This window comes from Anopheles funestus, chromosome X, assembly GCF_943734845.2.
Source record: "Anopheles funestus chromosome X, idAnoFuneDA-416_04, whole genome shotgun sequence".
In the NCBI taxonomy this organism is placed as follows: Eukaryota; Metazoa; Arthropoda; class Insecta; order Diptera; family Culicidae; genus Anopheles; species Anopheles funestus.
The window spans coordinates 13768342-13786628 of NC_064597.1; the positions used below are offsets into that span (position 1 = coordinate 13768342).

The window sequence follows — 18287 nt, forward strand, 5'->3', positions numbered from 1 at the left end:
ATTGCGTCTTGTTAAGCCGGTCAACGGCAGATTTGAAATCTAAAGTGAAGATTTGAACGATTGAAGCATCATTTCTATTGTTTCAAACAAGTGCCGTATATTAAACGATAGTTTTCCGCAAGGGGAATAAGCCTGCTCAAGCTAAATTAATGAAGGTAAACTTTATTCCACTCTGGAATTGATCAACTCCACAAATAGGTGTATAAAATACACATCGAGCGGATATAAAACGATTTGTACTTCTTCCACCAGGGGGCGCTATCACCAATACGCTTCGGCACCGAGAAGTGTCAATTATATTTGTGTGCAGCGTCAAACTTTTAACATAGCAACCGGAGGAAAGATTAATTTCCAAGTTTTTTGGAATTAATACGAAATATCAACAGTGGTCAATATTTACCTATGTGTAACTTATTAGTCTGTTAATTGGGAGCTACTTTTTTCTGCAAGGCACGGCGTTTTCCATCAATCGTATCCTTCTATCAATTTCGGCATTTTTAACAAGACGGTATGCAAACAGCTCTTTGTTATTGGTGTGTGTATGTGGTTTTGTGCACATAACCAATAACCTCATAAAAATGTTTATGTTGTTATACACGCACTTTTCGATGTTTTCCCTGCCGGCATCATGGGTTTCATGGGTTTTTCATTAAAAATAACTTTATTGGAAACTGTTGCAATGTTTTACTTTTTCGTTTCAGCATCCCTAACCTCAACCAGTCGGAACATCGGTCACCAGAATGTCACACACCATTTTGCTGATACAACCGGGTCAGCATCCCGAAACCCGCACCTACTGTGATTATGAAAGTGTTAACGAGTGTTTGGAGGGTGTGTGCAAGATCTATGAGGAACAGCTGAAACGATCCCACCCGAATACGCCGACCATCACCTACGACATTAGCCAGCTTTTTGATTTTGTCGATCAGGTAATCCTTGAACGATGTAATCCTTTCGAGAATGTTTCGAGTACCAATGCACTACTATCTTTCACAGCTTATAGATCTTAGCTGTCTCGTGTACCAGAAATCTACCAACACCTACGCTCCGTACAGCAAGAAGTGGATAAAGGAGAAAATTTACGTACTATTGAAACAGGCGGCCGGCAACACCGCGTAACGTTGTATCAATTACTGTAAAATGTTCCCATACTGTATTGATTATCTAAGGTCGGATAAATAGCAGAACCGATAACACTCTACTATTCTGCGTGTCCGAATTAGAGCCTCGTCCCCAATATGCAGAACTATATCCCTAGCCATTAGGCAAGAGAAGCCAAAACCGACAACGGTTGAAATAGTTATGTACAAAACGACTATTACTTATAGTTTTATAATCCCTTTTTGTTTTTTTCTTTTTCTCTGCGCTCACTAAATTGTGTAAGAAGAAATGTTAAATATGTATTATAGAAAAAGAAACATACATTAACTAAATAAGCACGAGCGTGAACCAATCTTCGTAGGAATAGAGAAAATGTAACAATGAAATACTTATTTGTGAACTCGAAACCTTTTCTTAAGATGCTGAAATAAACGGAATAGGTTTAACAAAATTGAATTTCAAACCTGTTTTTTAACATTTATTGAACTATCACGGTTGATAAAAGATATTGTTTTTGATATGAAACAAAAAATAAAGCGTCATTAAAATTTGTACACTTGTTTGCTATTTCATCCTTCAAAACATGTCTTATGAGAGTATTATTTACGTCGAACCAATTAGAGGATTGTGAAAACATGAAACAGTCAAATCTATCTACACCAATTAGGTACCGTTGCTACATTTCCAGTGAAAGAAAAACAATCATAACAATTTGTCGCTCTGGCTGCGCCTGCCTATTGTTTACAAAACGGCCAATTTGTAATTTAATATTCTGTTTTTAAAACTATCCGCTAGACGGCGCTGTCCGTAGCGGTTGTCATTCGCGTTGGTGTGCAACAACAAATTATTTGTAGAGCAGGCAAACAATTGGGATGCTCTAAATTTTCCTAATTTAAAGGAAATTTAAGCGATTTTGGATAGTTATCAGAATACATATTAACAATCTGCCAGTGTGCTTCAACTCTTCAATCAAAGTTTGGCTGTATCAACCGTGTTCTTCTATCAAATTCGACGTTTTTAGCGAGACGGTGAGCACGTTCGGCTTTGTAATGAGCATATGTTTGTGTATATGTGTATATGTGTGTGTGTTTTTTGTGTTGATAAAAAATCATTGGGATGTTTATATTGTGATTAACAAAATTTTACAGGTTTTTTTATACCGGTTCTATAGAAACGATTGCCTTCAAGTGCCACATAACAATAAAACTTTGCAACCTATTGACAAAATTATGATAGAAATAGTAATATTTTGGTTTTACTTCTCGTTGCAGCCCTATCCAGAATCCCTAACCTCAACCAATCGGAACATCGGTCACCATAATGTCGCACACCATTTTGTTGGTACAACCGGGTCAGCATCCCGAAACCCGCACCTACAGCGATTATGAAAGTGTTAACGAGTGCATGGAGGGTGTGTGCAAGATCTATGAGGAGCAGCTGAAAAGGCGCAACCCAAACACACCAACCATCACCTACGACATTAGCCAGCTTTTTGATTTTGTCGATCAGGTAATCCTTGAACGAAATAATCCTTTCGAGAATGTTCGATTACCAATGCAATATTATCTTTCACAGCTTATAGATCTTAGCTGTCTCGTGTACCAGAAATCTACCAACACGTACGCACCATACAACAAGGAATGGATAAAGGAGAAAATTTACGTACTATTGAAACAGGCGGCCGGCAACACCGCGTAACGATGATTCTATTTCTGCATTTCTGTTTTCACTTTTCTTTTGTTTTCAGTTTCTAATATGTCTTTTCTCATAGCATATAAGTCAACCATTAGTAACCTCGTATAAGCAGATGAATAGCGTTTGAACTCTTTGTGGTCAGGCGTAGATACATTTCGGAAACCACCTATCAATTACGCGTGCAAACAATTAATCTTGAAACCGTTACAGTCATTCTCACATTTTCTAGCTGAAATTATCCCAGCTTTACTTTACGTTTTATTCTTTCTACTACACAACTCAAGATCCCTAGTCCCTATTCATGCTGCTTAAACAAAATCTTCAACAGTTGAACAGTTTTGTATCGTAACGTAATTTTAGCTTTGCGTGTGTGGCCATGCATTTGGATCGTGTGAGTTACAAATTACACCAACTTGTTCGAAAACAATACAATATAAAAAAAATCATGAAGTTTAATTCAATATCTTTTCGTCAAAGCTTTTGGGAGCATTAGCAATTTTAATTTACAAAAATATAGTGCGCATATATCTACATATATTCTATAAAAATATGTTAAATAGAACATCAGAGCACTTTGAATGTTTGTTGTACGGTCTAGATGTTGTGATGCCCGATCCTTTCGTGTCACACCAGCGCCGGAACCACATATTGATACTCCTAAATGAGAAGAAAGCTTGATTCCCAAATGCATGTAGATAACATTGAATTAAAAAAGCAAAATCGCTTACAACATATATCAATACCCTCTTATATTCCTCGTAGAACAACCTTTCATCTACTCTACAAGTAAAGCATGATGCAAATTTTCTTTCTGTTGAAAACCATTTGTTTGAACAGCATGATTAGGTGAATAGTACGAATGAGCATCATTGGTAATATGCATTTTGCAGAAACAAAAGCAATAATCGTAGTTGATTTTTGTACTCTTATACGAACAGTCTCTTGTAAAAATATAAAAGGAAAAAATCATGAAGTGCATGTACATGTGCTCAAAAACCTTTCTTCGTAGATGAATAAATCTTGCTTTCTTTTTCACTTAACGATTCTACTAGGTATCATGACTGCCATATAATGATGGCTTATTAGATTTATTTTTACCATGTAACAGGAACTAAGGAGGCGTTCCTACGGGAGCACAGTTCACGAACCTGTAGGGCTCGCTCCTAGAATGTAATAATCGAATAAATCACTGTTCAGGATTTCAAAGCATTCTGTAAAAGTATATCGCAAAAAGAATAGAATGTATTGTCATCGTCAGGGATAGTGTTATTTGAGGAAAGAGACAAATAAAATCTGCTGTGCATAAAATATTTTCGCTTGTCTGTTGGGGGGGGGGGCGTGTTATCATCTTACAAAAAACAGTGTTCTGTTTGCTTTATAACAATCAAGATTTCAAGGCCAAAGACAATTAACTGTTTATTTTATCAACAAAAAAACGTAAATTCGTTGTATTTCTGCGAAAGAAAAACATTCATTAGCCGTTCTATGGGCAGCAATTGTTTACCAACAGCCAATTTATAATTGACAATTATGTCTTCCCTAATTGTCCACGAGGCAGCGCTGTGGGTAGCAACTGTCATTCCCATTTGCATGCAGCGGCAAATAGCAAAGCAGTCCGGTGAAAAGATTTTCGGAATTTTCTTCATTGAAAAGGTATTCTGTCGGTTTTACATCGTTCACGGTAAGCACCATTACAATAAGGCACTGTACTTTACATTTGCGCAGAAAAAATCATAGTTTTCCTGCTGTTACTCTAGTTATTCACCAATTTCGAGCTTTTAAACGAAAAGGTAGCATGTTACTGAATGCATTTGATGAAAAGTAGCACCGTCCGGATCTTTCTTTTGTGATTCACGAACTTTCCTGCGTTTTCTATACACTCCTTTCAAGAAACAGCTATTTCCACTTGCATCATTCATTTGGTGTGCTGTTGGCAAAGCATTGATGTTCTGATTTTCATTTCCAGCTAAATCCAGCATCTCTAACCTCAACCACCAGGAAATCACCATCATAATGGCACACACCATTTTGCTGCTCCAGTTGAACTCCGAGCCGACTTCCCGCACCTACATGGACTTTGAAAGTGTTTCAAAGTGTGTTCAGGGTATACGCTTGATATACGAGAAGTATCTGCAGGGTGATAATGACGGCAACCCAGAGATCGGGTGTTCTTACAACCAAAATCAGCTGAATGCATTTATCGACGAGGTAACGATACAATCCTTTCGTGTGTTTCCAAACTAATGCAAACCTTCCTTTCTGCTCACAATCACAGTTTTTTGATATTAGCTGCCTCGTATACGTTAGCGAATCAAATTCCTACGTGCCGCGCAACAAGGAATGGATCAAAATGAAAATCTTTTTCGCGATGAATTAGAGAACATTTTTAGTCATCTAGATTAGGCGTACATCACGTATCTACATCACGATGCGTGTCAAATGTACTTTACTTATTATTCACACTTTGATTTACTTTCTGTGAGGACAGAATACCAGCAACAACTACGTGTATGTTCGTGTACTCTAGAACATCTATGAACATATTGCATTGTACAAATGTTAAAACCGAGTTGCGTTACGAGTTGTTGTAGAATGTTTGGCCTAGGATAGCTTTATGCTAAGAAATAGACAAATATCATCTCTTGTCAAATATCAAAAGCAAGGCAAACTTCGAATAAATATTAACACCTATCTGTTTGGGTGTTTTCATTCTGCAAAACAAATCTTGTGAGCGTATTATCTACGTTGAACCAATTAGAGAATTGTGAAAACATAAAACATTCAAATCGATCTCAAAAAACTAGGTACGTTTGCTACACTGCCAGTGAAAGAAAAACGGTGAAGAATTTGCCGCTCTGGCCGCGCGTTCCCATTGGATACAAACGGCCAATTTGTAATTTAAGATTCTGAGTTCCGGCTATCCGCTAGAGGGCGCTGCCCGTACCGGTGGTCATATGCAGTGAAAAATTATTTGCCGAGCAGGCACACAATCGGGATGTTTTAGATTTTGCTAATTTAAAGGAAATTTAAGCCTAGTTGGGATGATGACTAGTAAACAGATTAGCAATACGTCGGTGTGTTTCAACGCTGCAATCTTTTATTTTTCTTCAGCATTGAACGGTTGTCTGCTTTCTTCTATCAATTAAATTTTACATTGTGTTGAGACAGGTTGCCCGGCAGTATCGCGTAATAATGTTTAATAGAGATTTTAAGTCTAAGTCTCCCTCTCTTTGTTTCGTAACCATATTGGCTTATAAGACTTTCATTTATCAGATTTATTTCAACAAGGACCGGACGGGATTTCAAACCAGGGATATACGGTCGATTTTGTACAGAACAGGAAGCACGTAGAGTGTAATGACGAAGGTTCAAATAGTCGCAAAGAAAAGTTTAACCTCGCGCAATGGTAGATCTAGGGGCAGACGGAGTAGGCGGGCCCACCGGGCAGGGGGCCACAAAGAATGGAAATGTGTATGAATGTTGGTAGCAGGGGAGAGAGCCTTTTGTTCTAGCCAAAGCACACTACACCAACACGGTGGTATGCGAAAGTGGAGGCTTTTCGAAATCATCATTGCCACATAATTGAACAAATGCCCCTTAAAGTATTTTTCTACTAATCACAGCAATAGTATTTTATGTTATTAAAAAGAGTTATTAAAACATGTTTCTATGTCATAAATGTAAGAACGGATACGATCGAGAGGACCAAAGAGTTGTAACGGTTTTTTTGACCGACATTCTCTCAAGGATGAAAAAATGAGCGAAAGAATGAGATAGGGGGGCCGCTTCGCCAATTGCATTTGTGTAGGTGTGCAGCCAAAGAGATAACGATAATGGCGATAAGGAGAAATTGCGATCAGTAGCGATCGGTTATCGGTGGCGAATAGAACTATGAAAGTAGAAAGCTTTCGGTACGTAGAACATTTGGCAAGAGTTGGTTTTTTTGTTGCCAAAAAAGTGATATCCTTTCTTCGCGGATGTTATTTCATTCAAATAATGATTTATACAACAATTCGTGCGTTCATAAATGATGTTAAATTGTAAAGATTTGTTAGCACGCGGTTTCATTGTTCCCGGCGTCGGTTTGGTTTGGGTCACTGTACTCTCGCGTGACACCTGTTACTAAGTGTAAGTGAAAGAACAAAGCCGCTGTGTTAAAGTGAAGCTAGCCAAAAATCACAGAATGATCATTCGAAGCAAATGTAAAATTTTCATTACTTATTGCATTTTAAATCTATTCGACTTTTCTTTTGCAAGGAAAAGATTATACGGAGCTTGGAAAAACGATGAAGAAAAGTGACGCCAGGGCGGGTGTAAGTGTGTTGAGGTAGTGCGTGTGTGCCTCCTTTATGAACTCTTTTGAAATTCCATAAGTTATCAATGTATGTTTCGGATTTAACACTATCGTGGTGATCGTGAATGAGATTCTTTCCTTCTTACGCTTACCTGCGCAGACAATAAATGTTCTTGCGTTCTAACTCCAACGTGAAAGTTATCATTGTGTGTGGGAGTAAAAAATTAACAATCAGTGCGTGTACTAAACTTGAAAATTATTTCAGTGTGTGTTGTGCTGTGAATTTGTGTTGTGCAATTTTTTAAAAAAGGAAAATGCTGTGAAAAAAGTGTTGGTTTTTTTTTAGTGAAAAGTGATGTCCTTTTCTCAATAAGTTTGTTGTTTATTAAGTGAAATCGTGAAAAATATGTCTTTTTTTAATTTGTTTTAAATGTGCCAAAGCGCATTAAAAGGTGAATGTGTCTTTGGGCACGGAAAAAAAGGGCAAATGTTCGTTGTTTTTTAGTGAAAAAAATGAAATGGAAGGGAATCCTTTTCTCAATAAGTTTGTTGTTTATTAAATGAAATCGTGAAAAATATGCCTTTTTTAATATTGTTTTAAATGTGCCAAAGAGCATTAAAATGTGCATGTGTCTTTGGGCACGGAAAGAAGGGAAAATGTTCGTTGTTTTTTAGTGAAAAAAAATGAAATGGAAGTGAATCCTTTTCTCAATGAGCTTATTGAGTGAAATCGTGAAAAATGTGCCTAATTTAAATCTGTGTGTAAATGTGTCAAAGTACATTAAACAGAACAAAAATGCAAGTGTTGCAGGTAAGTGAATCACATTCAATTCGAATCACCGGAACAAAGATTTATGATTAAAGAATAAGATGATAAAACAGTTTGTGGCAGCCGTTAGTTTTTGTTTTTAACATTAGGCTGCGATGCAAAATGTCGTGTATTTTGTGGAAGGCTAAAAAAAAACAGTTTGCCTCAAGGCTTAAATAATTTACACCTCCTCTCCTGATCAGCAGTTTTGTATTGCTAGGGAACCTCCAATAGCTATTCCCACAGCATTCAGTTGGACGTTAGAAATATGAGCAAGTTGTTGATAAATTTACGAGCAAACCTTCTGAATACTGTATTTCTCCTTTTTTTATTTTCATATTCGATACTGACGCCAAACAGCACTGTGTAAGTATGATAAATAAGCTGCTTTATAGCGTCAATCTCCGGGTTTTATTCGGGTTTTTCAGTACACACAAACGTTATTTTATCACCGCAAGACCGTTGCTATAATAAATATCTGCAAAGCCAAAATGAGACTCCAATCTTGGCATGCATATTTTTATGCGCCTGATTTTGACGCATCATGCGCAAATATTAATCGGGCGAACCGGTTTGGCTGAATTGACGACAAACGACGAAACGTCGCGGAAGGCGAAAACTTCTATCGATTTGACGTTGACGAACTAACCACGGAAGAGGAGGGCGCCCCTTTCCAAATTGCTTTACCTGTGAGCTTAGGAAGGAAACCTGATTTTTTGTTTTATTTTCCAAAATAAAGAAATACCCCATCGTTACCATCTTGGCGGTAATTATTTATTTTAGAAGATCATAAATATGCTTCATGTCAGCATGTTTGCTAGTGTGACGTTAATGATACAGCAAAAAAAAAGACGCAAAAACAATATTCACTTCTGAATGACACGGGAACAATTTCTTTAATTCGGTTCTCTTTTTTTCTGCTTGAACAACAAGGAATGGGAAGGCTAAAAAAATGGACGTTACAGCATTACTGTAGGCTGTGCGAGAAGTAGAAAAAATATAAGCTCTAAACAGATGAACGCACATTTGCGCATTCCCATTCCTCGGCTGGTAATGGTCGATCACGAATGATTCACGCGATTTACTTACGAGCTATAATTCCGCAAAAGGCAAATGCAGGGATGGCATCGCCTCAAAGAAGCAAAAAACAAAAAAAAAAAACCCAAGAAAATGCATTCAAAAATATAAAAGGTAAAAAAAGGGCCAGAAGCGGTCGAACGGACACAATCCCTGGTAAGATGTCGATCCACCAAACAACAACCAACCTCACTGATGTATGCGACGCCGCGCCGTTGGTTCAGCTTCCACTTCATACTCAAGCTCGAGCTTCGGTTTGCGGATTTTGCGCGACTTTTTCTTCGCCGTCGGTGCTTCTACGGGTGTTGCAGGTGCAGCGGGTGTGTCTTCCTCGTCGTCAGATTTCGGTGGCCGCAGAGACACTTTCGGCACATAGTCCTGGAAAAAGGAAAAGGGAAAATCCCGATTTGTAATGAAGAAAATATCTTTGTAGCCAGCTGTGTACGCAACACATTATTTATGGGTTAAAAACTGAATAGCAAACGATCTGTCGATGAGCTGCCAGTAGCCACGTATTGACGCATTTACGGAGGTGGGCGGAGTAGACCCGATCGGAAGTGAAACTGGAATTGCAAGTTTCAGTGCAATGTCATCACATTGCACAGCGTGATCGAGGCTAACGAATCTGCTGAGTTGCATTTAGGGGCCGAGCGGGGGTAAGAGTCGCCCGGAGGGGAAGAATATTTGCGCTAAATGGACACGTGCAACGTTACAGTGCATGTGACACTCACGTGCTAGAATAGAGTTCAACCAAAACCGAGCAGATGTGCTCTATTTATCCTTCAGTAGCGTAAGGACGTCTTGACGTTGCGCCTGCATTACATTTGTCTTTTAATCTAGCATTGTGTAATCTAACACCGGATTTGTTTTTTTTTGCCTTGCGACAAACCAAGCAGTTGCTGTTTTAACTATTTTTGTGATTTGAGTGAATTTTTTGTATGGCAAATAGGTGATCAAGGTAAACTCTGTCGAAGCGGAATATATAATTATAGCGTAATTATTGACGATACTTTGCTATATTTGATCCTCTTATAGCTATAAAGTGTAAGTAATATAACATTATAGCAACGTTTCAATTCGCAATTTAAAGCAAGCACAGTTGGCAGTGGCATATTCTGGTGCTCAGGTAACATACATAAAATTCGATTATTTAATTTTCAATCATATTATAACTTTTGTGTGACAAAATTGTCGCTTATTTTGGCGAAAGCCATAATTCTTTTTCCACATGTGGATAGAAGTGTTTAATGTAGAACGAATGATTCACAACTACAGTCCGGGGGCGGATTAACCGTGCGCCGAAAATTAACAGCTGTTAAACCTTGGTGAAATTTTTGTTCTGATGTCAGTTTGGTTAAAATGATTAAAATCGTCACCAAACGATATATTTGAAATGATTTTATTTTACGTTCTAAATTTTAATTGTTATTTGATAGTAATTTGCTTGATTCAAAATCATTTTTAAGCATCAAAAAGACCACCGTAGTATAGTATATAGATACTCTCTCTCTTCTTGGCTTTAACGACCTTATATAGGTCACGCCGGCCATTTTTTCTGGCTTACTAGACTTATTTTACCACGTAACCGGATAGTCAGTCCTTGCTACGGGGGGACGGTCCGGATGGGATTTGAACCCGGTCCGGCCGTGTGAACCGCCGCCGTTTTTCACATGCACCACCGGTCCGCCCCTAGTATGTAGATACTATATACGCTTTATATAGTATATAGCGCGATACTATATACGCTTTATCTAAGGGACTATTATCCGTGGAAATCGATTAATCGGCATCAGTCCGGTCCCGAGCACTCCGGATAATCGACGTTCTACTGTATATTTGATTTGATTTGAAGATTGCATAATAAATCTATATTTTTAAGACGGAAATTTGTTGTCTTAAAATGGAAATATTGTTTCCAGATTACGTATACCGTGGAACTAATAAACCAATAATGGGGGAATTATTAAAGTTTTGCTTCGCAATTAAATACTTGAGAGCTACGCCATTTGTCTCTAAGCAATCCATCAAGCACACAGTAACATCTTCCTCGACCAATTACTGCTGCCCAAAAAGCCAAAGACATCAGAACAACAAAACATACAAAGCGTAGATCGCCGGTTATTAAACATCGCAATGTCCAACATTGGTACAAAGAAAGGGAAAACGCTCCATTGCACACACCACGGTTTTGCACGGTGGCGCTGGTCTGCTGGCAGCTCTGGTACGCTACCAAAAGCGCCCGACACACACACACACACACACTCATACACCGGACCAACTGTTTGGTCTTGAACTTCGCTTGGAAGGTACTAATGAGTGTGGCACCGATTCCATTTTGCACAACTGCGATACGAGCATACTTCAAGGAAGTTGTACACACCACGAAACGGCCGGAAAACCGGTACCGAGGCAAACGCGCGGAGAAGCGAGACGAGCCAATGCTGTTGCAGTGGAAAAAGGTAGACAATAACAAACTTGGGCTATTGCTCTGGTAACGATATGCGGGCAGAGGAAAAATAAACAACATAATATCGCCATGGTCATGGTCGGACAGTGGTGCGTGCGAGAGATGGTAAATGTTTGGCTTTTTAAAAGCCGCATCGTATACCGGGAAAAGCTGGAAAAAAAAAATTTGGTACAACATCACCTTCCAAAGGGTGATCGAAAAAGGATGCTGTGTGGGGGAGCGAACCATTCCACAACTTGCATGCAAACGCTTAAAAGATGCTTAAAAGAGAGAGAGAGAAAAAAGTAATTCTACTTTTTGTTCTACATATAAAACATAATTCAACTGGACAGAAACCCCTCCTTTATGAGCGGCCGTCGATGTGAATTAGCAGCAACTGAATCGCTGATTTTATGATTGCCAGCCGGTAGACAAATCGCAAGCGCCAAGGATCCATCAGTTAGTAACCCCGGAAACCTTCCTTCAAAAACCTTCATCGGGATGTTACTGGTGCTATAAAAATAATTATGGCATAACCTTTTGGCCACTCACACACGCAGTATGGAAATTATTAAGTAACCGGGTTTTTATCGGCAGCTTAATATTCATAATATCTGTTGAACAGAACATGGTTTTGTTCCCCTATTTGTACAACACAAACAATTAACACTTAAATTAAACGGTTTGACGTCGTCTTGTTATTATTAATTACTCACAAGATGCAAACTACTGCCAAACGTGTAGATGGTGATGCTGTTAGCACACCTACACACACACACACAAACACTCACGATTTTTATCACGATTAACTTCAGGTATGTTGTGTATGTTTTTTTTTGTAATTCTTTACTATTAACACATAAACCTTCCTTCCCTTCGTCCCCTTTTCCAGGGACGGATAAGTTCAAGGGAAAACAAAACCAGTCACGCCTCGCTGGTGACAATGCTGGGGTAAGCACGATGGAAGGGGTTAATCTATTAAATACACGTTGTAATGAGACACTTGCATATTGGGAGGATAAAAATATCAACTTCACAATATCTTTTTCCACCTTCCCCCCGTAAATGGTGTACACAAGCAAAACGGGCGCGCGAAGATTTACACTTCCACAAATGCACTTTATTTAAGCCTCCAGGAGAGCGTTAAAAAGCAAAAAATGTATTTCCCCTTGTATTGAGAGGATCAAGGCAATTCTTCCAAGTCGTCCTGTGCTTGAAATTTATTATTTTACTCAACAAAACAAAAACAAAAAACACTAAAACCCACAACACACGACGCGACGCAACGTTGCGAGCAGCGAGAATAAATCGTGAACAGGAAGCGCACTAGTACCGCCGGACACGGGTAACGTGGTGCGACTGCTACAACGAAACCCGCGGTTCACAATTTGCTGCGGCCTCATATTGCTTGCTGCCACTACAGCTGTTTGTGATTTACCTGTTTTGTGCCTGTGCTGCCCGCAGCAGCCCATGTGTTACGGCACACACGCGCAAGCTGCGAGGCGAACAGGCCCTGCCCGGCAGCGAAACATGACGAACGATCAGCTAATATCGCGTCACGCCGTTACGTTTTGCTGCACTTTCGCGTACAGCGGATAACTGCCTAACCAACACACCCCCTGCGGCTAGAATAGAATGTGCCTAGCCTCTGCGTTACGTCAAGAAGCGTCTCAGTTGCAGACGACGTGCCGGTTTGAGGGTATGGTGCGAAACGTGCCGACTATTGCTGTACGGGGTTTTTTTGCGCGGTGTATCTGCTCAAGGTATTTTGAAGATCACCGTACCAGGATTATGAAATCCTGGCTGCTAACGCCTACGATCGACTTTTCTCGAGGACACTCGAAAAGTAACATCTTCTTTTTCTTCTTGGACGACCTCTGAGGCCATGCTGGCCATTTCTGGCTTACGAGACGTATTTTACCACGTAGCTGGATAGTCAGTCCTTGCTACAGGGGGGAGGGGGCGGTCCGGGTGGGGTTTGAGGCCCAGTCCTGCCATGTAGACCAGCGCTGTATATCAAATACACCACCGGGAGCCCTCCCTAAACATAAACTAAAGGAAAAGTAACATCAACTGTTTGAAAAAAAAATCGACTCTAAGGCAAGAAGAAGCATGCAATCTGATGTTTAAACGCATAAAATCCATTAAGGGATTTTGTATTTGCATCCATCAGCTACAGCCTCAAGAATATATCCTACAAATTTTCGAATCAAAAAAGCGACAAGCAACGAAGCTTCAGTCTAAAGAATAAATTAAACCAAAAAAAAGTCGATTAACCAACCGATTGGCTTCATTTCATTGGTTCGCTATTAGTATTTAACAAAAGCGATTTTTGACCAATTTATTTTACATTATTTTTATCAAAAGAAGGCCAAATTTTCAGCCAACGAAGCCAAGGTGAAATCATTTAAATATAAAATTTAAAATAAGACTAATCAAAGGTATTATATTGATAGCAAAAGTAGCAAATAATTGAATCTACTTTTACTCAAACTTTTAACAGACAAAATGAAATGATCGAATCGCATTTGAAACCGTGTGATTAGTTACACTTTTCAATTTGGTACATAAGATCTCTTCGTGGAGCTAAGGAGCTACTTTTGCAACATACAACAACCTTTGAAGTGAATATATAATAATTATACATCAACGGAGCATGACAACTTACCTCCATATCCGATCCCTCGTCTGATTCAAAGTCGCTGTCCACCTCGACGTGTTCTCTTACGCCCGATTCGCTCGCCATGTCCGAATCCTGATCATCGTCGTCCGTATCGCCCTCGACAAACTCATCCGTCATCTCTAGCTCGCGCCGCATACTTTCGCTCACGTGCCTCATCTTCTCCTGCTCCCGATATTCCTCCTCCTCCTCCATCTCACGCTCCTCCTCGTCCGTCGCTTCCGCGTCATCCTCTTCCACCTCTTCCGCGTCGAGTGCACGCTCAAACGCTACTTGCGGGAAGTTATAAATGTCCTCGTACATGCCCATCTTTAACCGCTCCATCAGCTCTTTCTCGATCGCATTATCGATGCGGGCCGCGATCAGGGCTTTCTCCTCCCGGCGCTGTTCTCGCCGCTCGATCTTCTTCGCCAACGGTACCAACATTTTCTGTCGACGCAGCTTTAACTTTCGCATACGTATGAGGTATTGGGTGATCTTCACAAACCGTTGCTTGCATTTGTTCTGCACCCATCTGTCCCAGAATAGCAGATTCTCCTTGATCTGGTATACCGCCTTGTCAAAGTTACGGGACAGCTTCACCTTTTCCCAGTGCTTGGACGGGAACGCGTTCCGCTCCGCCGTCTTCATGTACAGATAGATAATCCCTTTATCCTCCCGCACCGTCGCGTACTGACTGTTTGCGATCGGACACGATCTGCGCGAACAAAACCCGGTCAGGTTGTACTCATTGCGGCAAAAGTTTTGCGTTACTGTTTTTACTTGGAACGAGCAGAACTGTCTGCTAATAATGCTCCAGGTAATCTTTGCGAGAACGATAGAAAGAATAGTTTTAGGCAACGCACGTTTCATGACGATGCATATGATATTGTCTACCTACCTCGTCTTGTTGCATGTTGCTTGGTTAAATGATGTTAGTACCGGAATGATTGACACGCAGTATTTTGTAATCTCGGTTGATTGAAGTGGTGGCTTCCCAAATCGCCAAAAACTGTACTTTAAAGTAATTTTTAACACTTGCTTTCGAAGATGTTTACGTGCACCATGCGGTTACCGGTTGTAACAAACGTCAAAATACGTCCGACCAGGGATGCCAGTTTTCGCTTGTCAGAATCGCTTCTGCACACTGGTTGTTATTTCGGTCATTATTTTTTTTCAAATGTTTTGTTTTTTTTACGTATTCGTATTTTTGGTTTTTACATTTCTGTTCACTCTCTTGGTTCAATAAAGTATATTAATTAAAATGATAATTTAACACGAAATTCTTTATCTTTTTTAGGTGCGTACTTTTCATGCTTTATTATTGAGAGGCAAGTTCAGCCACTTGGTTACATTTTTTTTGTTTACAAAATAACAACAATAATATTTCATCTCTTTACATGGGCCGTTCAACAGCAGTGTGTATAATTTTCCCAAAACTCGATTAAGTTATGATTGCTCATTAAGCAAAAAGCTCAAACTACTCAATGGTGCATATTCGACCGGTTCCTGATCTTTACGGAACAGCCGCGCATCGTAACACACACCCGGTGTATCGATCGATGGTCCTATCAAAGTCGCATTGTTTCCGTTCACGAACAGTGTCGTTCCTTCCCGCAGTCCCAGCACCGGTGCATCGTTCAGCTCGTGAAACTGCTTGATACGCTCCGGACGTGTTTCGCCCATGTGCTTACCATTCGCATCCGGATCGATGTAGTGTGGATTGATGTTAAAAGGTACGAGCGCAAGTGCATCGAAACTAGGCGTATGTACGATCGGCATATCGTTTGTCGTTTGGATGCTGCGCGTCGCTACATTCGTACCGGCCGAACTGCCAACGTACGGAACACCGTGCTTCAATACCCGGTCGCGGATTGGTTCAATCAGTTGCTTCTCGTACAGTGTGCGAAGGAGCAGAAACGTATTGCCACCACCGATGTAGATGGCTTCCGCATTTTCCACCGCCTCAACGGGGTCGGCAAAGGTGTGAATGCCATTGCAGGAAAAGCCCCATCGCTTCAGTACGCTACCGACCCGCTCGGTGTACGCATCGTAATCGGTTAAGGCGTAAGGAATGAACAGCACCTTCTGTACGCTATTGCTAAAAACCGAGCAAACCGTAGGTGTGAAAAATAAAGTAATGTGAAACCAAATCCTATCAACAGTACTTACCTCTTGAAAAAACTTGTCAAATCTGCCTGGGTATGTTCCAGATAGCCAAATCCATGCACCGCCGAGGATGACATCAGGAAAAGGTTCCGTTTACCCATTCTTACCAAGGTGGAGATTATTTGCGTTTGCTAAAACGAAACAATGCAATAAGACACGAGAACGTAAGCTTCTTCGTTACAAAATGGCACACCCTTCCGATAGTGTACCCGGACGGAGACAATCCGTAGTATCGGTTTGTTTGCTTTGTTGCCCTTTATCAGCACTCTTATTGAAGCTTTCGTCCACTCGAACTGCGAACGATTTATGACCAGCAAAACTGATCCCGCCAAACCATACCTTTGCCACCGTTAAGCACAGACGATCACACACAATAGATGATAGATGTGGTGTTGCCTAATCTAATCAGTCTCTATTGTCTCGGTGCGTATTCAATACCATCAGCCAGCACTAGATGACGTTTTGTGAGCCTGGCGCTCGATTTTAGTAGAGCTTCGCACAGCTGACCGCTTGGTGGCGCTACTGTTACACGGCCGATGCATCATGATCATCATCATCATCGATGTACATCCACCGCTAGTAGCACCGGAATGTAATAGCACGACGTACGCACAAAAAGATCCTGAATAACAAAGACAATGAATTTAACACACACTGCAAACGATTGCATGAAACGACGTTGACGTTTATAACAAGTGCACACTAATGTTAACGAGCTGAAGCAGCTGCTTTTAAATTAATGTATACGGATAGAATATAAATCCGCTGATATTAAGCAGTTTCTTTGGAGTATGTTAACGATCATTCTTGAAGCTTCAAGTGCATAGTTTGATAGTTAGAAGTTGATAATATCAGCTCCCTGATAGCATTTCGATGTATCAGTGAATACTGCTCCTTACCATTAGAATCTGACTACCGTGTTAACTCTCAACTGCACCATATACAGATAAGTACATTTGAATTTACATTTTATAACAGATTGTACTTACGCCGATATATTGTATAACAGATTGTACTAATAATGATACATTGTATAACAGATTGTACTAATATTGATACATTGTATAGCAGATTGTACTAATAATGATACATTGTATAACAGATTGTACTAACGTCGATACATTGTATAGCAGATTGTACTATTACTGCTACATTGTATAACAGATTGTATTAATATTGCTACATTGCATAACAGTTTTTAGTATCGCCAATACATTATATGACAGATTGTACTAATACTGCTATATTGTATAACAGATTGTATTAACGTCGATATATCATAGATTGTAGAAATCATAAACAGAAAGTACAACTTAACATCTCACATCCGCGAAACAAACACCGGTAACACGCGATTGGATTTATCAACTTTTATTTGCCTTTTTTCCATTGGATTTTCGCATTTGTTTTACTTAACTGTTAAAATTTTAACTTTAATTCTCACCAATATCGCTTTTCCGCTTTCATTAGCTCTCTCTTTCTCATCTCATCTTTTTCTTCTCTATTCATCATCGCTGCCCATTTGCCTACCAGTAGTGTAACCTGCCTTACCGATTACGAAGAAAAAAATAAATGGTGCTTTTGTAAAGTCTTTCTGTAATTATGTGAGTGTGTGTGTGTGTGTGTGAGCGTACGGTCTTCTTTGTTGTTGTTTTTTTTTCTTTTAGAAGTATGTAATGTTCGTTTGTATACGTAATGCTTTTACTTGTGTAACTTACGAAAAACTGTTTTTAACGAGTTACATTTTTTCGCAGTAGTATACACTGCTGACTATGTGTTGGTTAAATGGGTACTGTGTGGGTGGTGTAGCTGTTTTTTATAACTTATTTGATGTTTTTTTTCTGTTATACGTACACACAAGAACGAAATACGGTAGCTCCTTCTTACCCATCCACTTAGGTTGGGAGGTTGGATGCTTCTAATGCAAATACGGCTATGAATGTGTCCACTGTCTGATCGAGAATTGCAATGTAAACGTTCGTACCGAACTTTAATTTGACGGACAATCTCATTTGTTTTTTTTTGTGTTATTGCATAT

At 39.8% G+C, this 18287-nt stretch overlaps 5 protein-coding genes across 7 annotated transcripts; 3 read left to right on the plus strand and 2 right to left on the minus strand.

Moving 5' to 3' along the window:
- The first annotated feature begins 247 nt into the window (after nt 1-247).
- LOC125761049 (enhancer of rudimentary homolog) lies at nt 248-1812 on the plus strand. The gene is made up of 3 exons (XM_049421819.1): nt 248-508; nt 702-929; nt 997-1812. Exons 2-3 carry the CDS (start codon nt 741-743, stop codon nt 1117-1119), a joined length of 312 nt encoding a protein of 103 aa, XP_049277776.1. The 5' UTR covers nt 248-508; nt 702-740; the 3' UTR covers nt 1120-1812.
- Nucleotides 1813-1943: 131 nt separating this feature from the next.
- Nucleotides 1944-4106, plus strand: LOC125761042 (enhancer of rudimentary homolog). The gene is made up of 3 exons (XM_049421807.1): nt 1944-2129; nt 2373-2610; nt 2677-4106. The coding sequence occupies exons 2-3, from the start codon at nt 2422-2424 to the stop codon at nt 2797-2799; spliced, it is 312 nt and encodes a 103-aa protein (XP_049277764.1). The 5' UTR covers nt 1944-2129; nt 2373-2421; the 3' UTR covers nt 2800-4106.
- Nucleotides 4107-4220: 114 nt separating this feature from the next.
- On the plus strand, nt 4221-5968 carry LOC125761028 (enhancer of rudimentary homolog). The gene is made up of 3 exons (XM_049421765.1): nt 4221-4477; nt 4763-5004; nt 5072-5968. The coding sequence occupies exons 1-3, from the start codon at nt 4327-4329 to the stop codon at nt 5171-5173; spliced, it is 495 nt and encodes a 164-aa protein (XP_049277722.1). The 5' UTR covers nt 4221-4326; the 3' UTR covers nt 5174-5968.
- A 2682-nt stretch (nt 5969-8650) lies between these two features.
- On the minus strand, nt 8651-15198 carry LOC125760949 (protein MAK16 homolog). Its single transcript, XM_049421576.1, has 3 exons — nt 14982-15198; nt 14090-14905; nt 8651-9353 (listed from the first exon to the last, which is right to left on the minus strand). Exons 1-3 carry the CDS (start codon nt 14994-14996, stop codon nt 9165-9167), a joined length of 1020 nt encoding a protein of 339 aa, XP_049277533.1. The 5' UTR covers nt 14997-15198; the 3' UTR covers nt 8651-9164.
- A 175-nt stretch (nt 15199-15373) lies between these two features.
- Nucleotides 15374-16981, minus strand: LOC125760988 (probable alpha-aspartyl dipeptidase). 3 transcript variants are annotated; one of them, XM_049421680.1, is made up of 3 exons: nt 16589-16981; nt 16253-16380; nt 15374-16181 (listed from the first exon to the last, which is right to left on the minus strand). In XM_049421680.1, exons 2-3 carry the CDS (start codon nt 16348-16350, stop codon nt 15530-15532), a joined length of 750 nt encoding a protein of 249 aa, XP_049277637.1. In that variant the 5' UTR covers nt 16351-16380; nt 16589-16981; the 3' UTR covers nt 15374-15529. The 3 variants fall into 3 exon arrangements, with proteins under 3 accessions (XP_049277637.1, XP_049277659.1, XP_049277648.1); XM_049421702.1 differs by lacking the exon at nt 16589-16981 and adding an exon at nt 16459-16582; XM_049421691.1 differs by lacking the exon at nt 16589-16981 and adding an exon at nt 16443-16539.
- Nucleotides 16982-18287: the final 1306 nt, after the last annotated feature.